The sequence below is a fragment of the Berghia stephanieae genome, chromosome 2 (assembly GCF_034508935.2).
Source record: "Berghia stephanieae isolate SIO BIC M18660-M18661 chromosome 2, UCSD_Bste_1.3, whole genome shotgun sequence".
In the NCBI taxonomy this organism is placed as follows: Eukaryota; Metazoa; Mollusca; class Gastropoda; order Nudibranchia; family Aeolidiidae; genus Berghia; species Berghia stephanieae.
The window spans coordinates 101165943-101175647 of record NC_088361.1 but is presented as its reverse complement, the minus strand read 5'-3'; the positions used below and the strand labels follow the sequence as shown (position 1 = coordinate 101175647).

Here is a 9705-nt window from a genome sequence, read left to right as displayed (position 1 = left end):
TTCAATTTGGACTCTAGATATTTTATTAAAAAAGCTGGACTCATTGGTAATACAAATATAATGGTGTAACACCAAAGTAGTGTACCTATTGTTACATATAAATAGATAAAACTCCCTTTATTCATCCCCAAGGGGCAATTTGTCTTTAGGGTCTTTTCCAAGGGAAGACTGGAATTACCCAGGCGTGTGCTGCAAGGTGAGCTAGGGCGAGGTGACTTCTCAAGGCCACACAAAGCAAAGCAAAGACCCAAACTGCTGAGCCATGCACACTATCAACTTGTTTATTTACAAAACATTCTAACTCGGTGCTATAGGGAATGAGATTAGCGGAAGAGTAACGTCTCTTGATTGGAAGTCACGAGCGGGAAAGTTATTAGAGAGAGAACGTCATGTTGGTTGTGCGGGATGAGACACTTCTCCGAAAGAGAGACGTATGCGCAAAACCATTTTGACGTTCTCTCTGTAAGGTGACGTCCAATCAAGGGACGCTACTCTTCCGCTAATCTCATTCCCTATAATTAACGGGCAAAATAACATTTATTGGCAGAATGAAAGTATGAAATATTTCTTTGACTGGTTCGGTTCAAATCTCATAATCTGTAGGATGGCATGCCATGACCAAAACGCATTGTTTGTTTAAAAGGAGTTTTAGTTTTACTCCCTTTTGAAACCTGTAGGTCTTTTCAGTGCTGGTTGAAAGGAAGATAAAAGGAAAATAGATCCAGAGTTAAGCTACATTCACAAGTAAAAGCAAGACAAACTGACTACTTCTAACAGGGGATAGAGGAGGCGATGACAACCCTAAAGCCCTCCCTCATTCAAAATATTATAGACATCAAAATGCTCACAATAGTGTACAAGAAATGTAATATGAAAATAACAGCTTCACAAAAGAATAAGATACTCAATACAAAACATTTCAGACTCAAAACACCTTCTTTACCCAACAACCCAACACGGATTTAATCAAAAACATTTAAAGTAAAGTACTGTGAAGTATTGCCCATTTAACAGGTCTTATACTTATTGAGTCCGAAATGTTCTGTATTAAGTATCAAGTTCTTTTTGGAAGCTGATTTATACTTTTTGGTTGTTCAGTACTTTTTATAGTCCACAATTTAAAATTCACTTTAAAACATTACACAGACTTGATTAACATGGGAAAAAATACCCCACCCCCCCCCCCCTCCCCCTCTATGAAGAGTAAAGACCATGATAAACAATCACCAACACTCCAGATTAGTATTAGTGGTAACATTGAGTTATAACGGGAAATGACATCAAAAGATTAACAATGTAAACTGTCAGAGCAAAAGGAATATTAATAATTTTTTTCTGTTTTCTGCAAATTTATTTACACCACCAGATTTTAAATTATATAATATTCTAAAATCAAATCATATATTTAGGGTAGAGACTAAAACAATTATCAAGAAAACCTCATTAATAAAGATCACAATGTTTGTCCTTATGTCATTTCCACTACAACAGGTGCATATTCATCAGGTTCCGATGTAAAATCCCATTTAAATTTGTCCGTCAAATGCTTTCTAAAACTGAGTCCCCTCTGCTTTAATTTTGGGTCAATCCCATCACACACCAGGTTTTGGAACAATTCGTGCAATGTCACTGTCAAAAAATTATCACTGCTGACGATATCCACAAAAAAGTCTGATGGAATTTCTCTTATCTGAAAATGTAACAAAGAAATGAAAGAGAGAAATGTGTTGGGGAATTTGACGGCTGCCTTGCCACTCGAGCATAAAAGATGAACCAATCTTTTCCATTGTTCAAATGAGTCATAATTTTGTCCTAAAATAAAACAAAGGAAAGCAAATTGAATCTCTCCCAGAATGCCGTCACTGTTGTTTTGAAACCTCTGAGCCATGAGCGCCTTCAAGGCATAGGATGAATCCAGACTGTACTCAGTGATTTGAGCCGGTGTTGCCCCGTCTGGATATTTCTTGGGAACAATGCTGTATTTTATACTTGTCTCAACAACGTTCTTCATTTGGGGTAGAGCATTTGATTTTTGATCAGACTCCATCGATTTGGCTGCAAGGGCCAGTTGGCGTGACTCGGATGTGCTGGCTTCTGATTCAAACTGAGTTGCTGAGTAAATGGATCCACATTGAGGCTGCAGCAAATCCACCGTGTCCTGGGTCACATGACTGCTCAAACTCACCCATTGCTTGTACCTTTGGAAACAAAAGAAAATCATTTGATCCTGACTGGACCGCATCGGGTTTCATCAGAATTACCAAGTCGGCAGGAAATAATGCCAAAGATGTAATCCATACAGCTGATGCACAGAGATGGATGTGGTCTAGTGGTGTGACGTTCACCTTCAGATCAGAGGATCCTGAGTTCGAATCTCACTTTGAGCGGCGCATGGTTGAGTCATTGGAAAAAGACTCTTTACTCACATTCTCTCACCGTACGCAGGTGTAAAATGAGTACCTGGCCATTAACAGCATTGTCTCTGTCTGAAATAAAATGTAAAATAACCTAACAGGCATCCCATCTCGTCCACGTGTTAAGTGTTGCTGTTAGCTAGGGACCCCTTGTAAAGTGCTTTGAGCACGTTTAGTGGATAGTTCAAGCTTTCTTATACAGAGTATCTATGATAGACAATAAATATGGCAAGTGTTATAGTTATATGAATGGAAGTCTACATTATTTTGGACTGAATTGATAATCAATCATCATGTAAATGTTAATGCAGGATGACCTCTTGTGCATGGCTTTAGGAATGAAACTTTAAAACAATGTCATCCATGGCCTATACGGCTTTAGGAATGAAACTTTAAAACAATTTCATCCATGGCCTATACAGCTTTAGGAATGAAACTTTAAAACAATGTCATCCATGGCCCATACAGCTTTAGGAATGAAACTTTAAAACAATTTCATCCATGGCCCATACAGCTTTAGGAATGAAACTTTAAAACTATTTCATCCATGGCCTATACAGCTTTAGGAATGAAACTTTAAAACAATTTCATCCATGGCCCATACAGCTTTAGGAATGAAACTTTAAAACTATTTCATCCATGGCCGATACAGCTTTAGGAATGAAACTTTAAAACAATGTCATCCATGGCCTATACAGCTTTAGGAATGAAACTTTAAAACAATGTCATCCATGGCCTATACAGCTTTAGGAATGAAACTTTAAAACAATGTCATCCATGGCCTATACAGCTTTAGGAATGAAACTTTAAAACAATGTCATCCATGGCCTATACAGCTTTAGGAATGAAACTTTAAAACAATGTCATCCATGGCCTTTACAGCTTTGGGAATGAAACTTTAAAACAATGTCATCCATGGCCTTTACAGCTTTAGGAATGAAACTTTAAAACAATGTCATCCATGGCCTTTACAGCTTTGGGAATGGAACTTTAAAACAATTTCATCCATGGCTTTAGGAATGAAACTTTAAAACAATTTCATCCATGGCCTATACAGCTTTAGGAATGAAACTTTAAAACAATGTCATCCATGGCCTTTACAGCTTTGGGAATGAAACTTTAAAACAATTTCATCCATGGCCTTTACAGCTTTGGGAATGAAACTTTAAAACAATTTCATCCATGGCCTATAGGGATTGAAACCTTAAAACAATTTCATCCATGGCCTTTACAGCTTTGGGAATGAAACTTTAAAACAATTTCATCCATGGCCTTTACAGCTTTGGGAATGAAACTTTAAAACAATTTCATCCATGGCCTATAGGGATTTAGGATTGAAACCTTAAAACAATTTCATCCATGGCCTAAGGACATGACACTTGTTACAGGAGAAACCAAGAAATCATTTAATCATTTCCAGAGAATACCAATGCTTATAATCATTCACTTCTTTTCTTTCCCCCGCATCTCAAAGCAGAGATAAATATAATATTATAAATTATATTCTCTCTTCATAATCAACAGTCAAGGTGGAACGAGATAAGGGCACTTATTTTGGGAACCTGCGCTAAGTAATCCTTGCAACTGCTCTTTTCTCAAAAGAAACAGAAAAAAAAAATAAATCTATATTTCTTTTTTTTATTCTAGACTCTTATCACCATCCATCCCTAAGATTTTAATATATACAGTGCAACATGGAAATCTCCATTACTTCTCAAGCCCCCTTTTAAACCCTCGATTTCATAGTAATTGGCAACACAGTAGAATACATTTCCAAATTTAAAAATTAATAATATATATAACTAAAAAATAAGTAACAAAAACAAATAAAAAAATTCCTGCCCTGAACTTGAATTCCACTTGAGCATGTAAAAAAAACAAAAAAAAAACAAATTTGGTTTTCACAAATTTTCATGATCCCGTTCCTTTCGCTACCAAATAACTTTGGAGAAAATTGTATTGAGTGTTGGACTAATGCAAACTTTTCAAAAATAAATAAATAAAAATCAAATATTAAAAAGTGAATGACGTTCTTCCATAATAATGCATTCTGTCACTAACCTCTCATAAGGATACGGTCCAAGAAATCTGTCCATGTCTTGTTTGTTTCCCTCAAGTGTCCGAATCTCTTCTTCACTAAGATGTGTGTGACAAATATCTAATGGGATTCAAATGAGATAAAGACAAATTTGTTTCATTTCAACCGACTTATTTTGTCATCTTCAATCACATTCACAAACTGACGCTGAGGATCAAAAAATCTTTACACCTGCTTTCCATCTCGCCTCCTTGAGTCATCCACTTCAAGTCAGCTAGAATGGAAGACTCCACAAACAATATGTCTCTCTCTGGACTTTCCGTTTTGACCCCTCATGTGTGAAACTCGAATGAGAAACAGTCGAACCCGAGTAGTTTTCAAAATGAGACTCAAAAATTACTTGTTCCGCAACTCCTTGAATTTAATAATTTTTTCTTTTGTGTGTGTGAGTGTGTGTGTGTATGTGTGAATGTAAGTCTACATGTGAGTGTGAGTATGAATGAATGAACGAGTGAATAAATGGATAAAAAAATGAATCAGCAACTTGTCAAATGCCTCCGTGCATCAACGATAAATACCAGCCCTATATAGTTTTTTTTAACAGGACACATTATATAAATATTGAAGACAATCAAGTCCAGAATGGTTCAAACAGGTAACAAAGATCCATATATGAAAGTGTAAAATTTCAGGAAGGGAAAATGTTGAGAATAGGCACTGGTGCAAGATAAAAATCTGAAAAGTTGTTTATGAAACAATGTCAGACAAAACAATGTCAGACGAAACAATGTCAGACGAAACAATGTCAGACGAAACAATGTCAGACAAAACAATGTCAGACAAAGCAATGTCAGACGAAACAATGTCAGACAAAACAATGTCAGACGAAACAATGTCAGACGAAACAATGTCAGACGAAACAATGTCAGACAAAACAATGTCAGACAAAACAATGTCAGACAAAACAATGTCAGACAAAACAATGTCAGACAAAACAATGTCAGACAAAGCAATGTCAGACAAAACAATGTCAGACAAAACAATGTCAGACAAAACAATGTCAGACGAAACAATGTCAGACAAAGCAATGTCAGACGAAACAATGTCAGACAAAACAATGTCAGACAAAACAATGTCAGACAAAACAATGTCAGACGAAACAATGTCAGACAAAACAATGTCAGACAAAACAATGTCAGACAAAACAATGTCAGACGAAACAATGTCAGACAAAACAATGTCAGACGAAACAATGTCAGACAAAACAATGTCAGACAAAACAATGTCAGACAAAACAACGTCAGACAAAACAATGTCAGACAAAGCAATGTCAGACAAAGCACAGAGAAAACTACATGAAAAAAGCATTTTTTAAAAACCATCCTTTCTCAAGTGAAGATCGAACCTCTGCATTCCTGATTAATGGTCAGACATGCTACCAATTGTAATTCTGGATCCTCTAATTAAGGGTTTACAACCGAGAACCAGACTCACAATGAGAAAATCTTAAATGTGGTGTAAGCACAGAAATAATTCATCACTATTCTTTTCCAGCACTGCAGTTCTTATCTAAATTTTCTGACATGTTCACTTACCCTCTTTCTGAGCATCCCACTTTTTGACAACTATTTCCTTGGCTGAGAAATTGTAAAAGAATCCAGAACGAGGACCCAGTTGATTTGTAGAACTTACAGAACTGAAATAAAATTGGAGGAATGATTCTAAAATATGATTGTGAACTAGTAATTGAAGACAGTAGGTAAATTATCAAATATTTTACCTTCCCTTCTTATGCCTGTTCAGTAACCTAATTTATATTAATAAAAATTGACTATATTCCAAAACCTGTTTGTAATCAATCATTTTTCTATAAAATTCATTGTACGACATGAATTGCATACCAGCGCCCTGGTGCAGGTAAAGAATTTGTCAGCATATCAGGAAAATATATTTATTTTTTAAGAGCCGAAAAAGGCGTATATGTTTGAAGATAATTTTCTTTTTAAAACAAACACTAAAATTGAATTTTATGAGTCGTCAACATGCTCTCCCACACACAGTGGTTTGAGAGTCTATTCAAACAATGTGATTTTAATGTCAAAATGCATCCAATCTTATTATATTAGATACTTAAATGATTGTGTAAATGATATGTTATTGACATGTATTGATGATTTAAAAGTGAGAGATGTAACATTCCCTTCATGTCGAGGATCTCTAGTTTTTGGCAAAACCAAAATATACTTTTTAATTTTTTCACATTATCCATACTTTTACCAGCCTACTTATTTGCTAACTTATTATCATGTCTGTTCAACACGTCTGTACAACACGTCTGTACAAAAACATTTCCTATGGATGAATAAAGTATTATTATTATTATTATTATTATTATTATTATTATTATTATTATTATTATCATTAATATATTGTAAAACAACAATCAGGAATTGTCTGTGATAAAAAAAAGAAGAAATAAATAAATAAATAAAATACTAATTGATTTCAAGTGAATAAGTCACACTTCAAGATCTTCATACTCCAAATGAATTGACAAACCAACAGTAGACAAAATGTAATCTAAAGAAATTGACAAACCTGTAGTAGACAAAATGTATTCTCTAAATAAATTGACAAACCTACAGTAGACAAAATGTATTCTCTAAATAAATTGACAAACCTACAGTAGACAAAATGTATTCTAAATAAATTGACAAACCTGTAGTAGACAAAATGTATTCTCTAAATAAATTGACAAACCTACAGTAGACAAAATGTATTCTCTAAATAAATTGACAAACCTACAGTAGACAAAATGTATTCTAAATAAATCGACAAACCTACAGTAGACAAAATGTATTCTCTAAATAAATTGACAAACCTACAGTAGACAAAATGTATTCTCTAAATAAATTGACAAACCTACAGTAGACAAAATGTATTCTAAATAAATTGACAAACCTGTAGTAGACAAAATGTATTCTCTAAATAAATTGACAAACTTACAGTAGACAAAATGTATTCTCTAAATAAAATGACAAACCTGTAGTAGACAAAATGTATTCTCTAAATAAATTGACAAACCTGTAGTAGACAAAATGCATTCTAAATAAATTGACAAACCTGTAGTAGACAAAATGTATTCTCTAAATAAATTGACAAACCTACAGTAGACAAAATGTATTCTCTAAATAAATTGACAAACCTACAGTAGACAAAATGTATTCTAAATAAATTGACAAACCTGTAGTAAACAAAATGTATTCTCTAAATAAATTGACAAACCTACAGTAGACAAAATGTATTCTCTAAATAAATTGACACACCTGTAGTAGACAAAATGTATTCTCTAAATAAATCGACAAACCTACAGTAGACAAAATGTATTCTCTAAATAAATTGACAAACCTGTAGTAGACAAAATGTATTCTCTAAATAAATTGACAAACCTACAGTAGACAAAATGTATTCTAAATAAATTGACAAACCTGTAGTAGACAAAATGTATTCTCTAAATAAATTGACAAACCTACAGTAGACAAAATGTATTCTCTAAATAAATTGACAAACCTGTAGTAGACAAAATGTATTCTCTAAATAAATTGACAAACCTGTAGTAGACAAAATGCATTCTAAATAAATTGACAAACCTGTAGTAGACAAAATGTATTCTCTAAATAAATTGACAAACCTGTAGTAGACAAAATGTATTCTCTAAATAAATTGACAAACCTACAGTAGACAAAATGTATTCTAAATAAATTGACAAACCTGTAGTAGACAAAATGTATTCTCTAAATAAATTGACAAACCTACAGTAGACAAAATGTATTCTCTAAATAAATTGACAAACCTACAGTAGACAAAATGTATTCTCTAAATAAATTGACAAACCTGTAGTAGACAAAATGTATTCTAAATAAATTGACAAACCTGTAGTAGACAAAATGTATTCTAAATAAATTGACAAACCTACAGTAGACAAAATGTATTCTAAATAAATTGACAAACCTGTAGTAGACAAAATGTATTCTAAATAAATTGACAAACCTGTAGTAGACAAAATGTATTCCTTTGGGTATCATTTTAACTCCTCTAAAATTAGGACCCACTGTCCAAGAGTTGTAGTCAATACCAAATTCAGATCCAACAGGGAATTCCAGTAACAGTAAAATGGCTCCATTTTCAAACAGAAATTTGGCTCTCTCAGAATCCATTTTGATTGATAATTAATTCAGTCTGAAAAGGCAGTTTTGAAAACCACAAAGAATCAATTAGCAAAAAGATATTTGAAAAAATAAATTAATAAAAACCCAAGAAAATTAATGTTTTGCCTCAAAGTTTATCTTTTAGATATTGCTGTGACCCTCCGTTTAATTTGATTTAAAATCTTCTAATCCTAATCTTACCAAGAAAAAAAGTGATAAAAGCCATTTAATGGATGCCTCTATAGTGTAATGAAGACGGTTTTTGTTTCTTGCGGGGTAAATATAAAGGAGACCAACCTATGACAATTCCCGCTGTGTTAAGCAGGGACCTCAAACGCATAAAATGTCAACATAAAATAGACAAATCTTTATTTATCTCACTTTACTTGATCTAAATGATGGCGTGAATTCGGTGTCTATGCCATGCAGTTTTTCAGCTTAACCACAGTCAGTTATAAGTCCACACTAAAAATTTAAATCAACAACACCACAATACTATTGTTAATGAATTTTTTTATTTTTTTTTAACCCATCTATCAAAATTCAAATAATCAGCATACCTTCTTCCATTCATTCAATCCCCCTATAAGCAATCACACAGCCCAGAAACAGCACTTTTGTCTGTCCCTAATGATAATGTCGACCTATTTGACAGATAATGCTAATGCACTGCTCTGGACACCACTCACCCCTCTCTACATACTGACTGGCATTGGGCATCCTAGACGACATTTGTTAAAACTAGATAGCCTTTCGGATCGGATGGTCCTGGGTTCGAGCCTCACTCGGCGCATTGTTAAGTCCTTGGAGAAGGCTCCTTACTCACATTCTCTCACCGTACTCAGGTGTAAAATGAGTACCTGGCCCTTAACAGCGTTGTCTCTGTCCGAAAAAATTGCAATACCGCCTAACGGGCGTCGTGTCCCGTCCTACTTGTTAAATATTGCTGTTGGTCAGGGACCCCTTGTAAAGCGCTTTGAGCACGTACGGTGGATATTGCGCTATATAAAGCTCTTTTTAGGCAAAATTACGTCGATGTCCCAAC

General features: G+C 34.1%; 1 protein-coding gene across 2 annotated transcripts in view; it reads right to left on the bottom strand.

Annotated features, from left to right (window-relative positions):
- LOC144966101 (protein AAR2 homolog) overlaps window positions 1-9705 on the bottom strand; it is a 417529-nt gene continuing 407824 nt past the window's right edge. For both annotated transcript variants that reach the window (XM_078902179.1, XM_078902178.1), the window contains exons 2-5: window positions 8503-8691; window positions 6048-6148; window positions 4476-4572; window positions 1-2198 (exon numbers count right to left, since the gene is read on the bottom strand). In XM_078902179.1, coding sequence (XP_078758305.1) covers window positions 1469-2198; window positions 4476-4572; window positions 6048-6148; window positions 8503-8669 — 1095 coding nt within the window. In that variant the 5' untranslated portion in view covers window positions 8670-8691 and the 3' untranslated portion in view covers window positions 1-1468. The remainder of the gene's footprint in view (window positions 2199-4475; window positions 4573-6047; window positions 6149-8502; window positions 8692-9705) is intronic.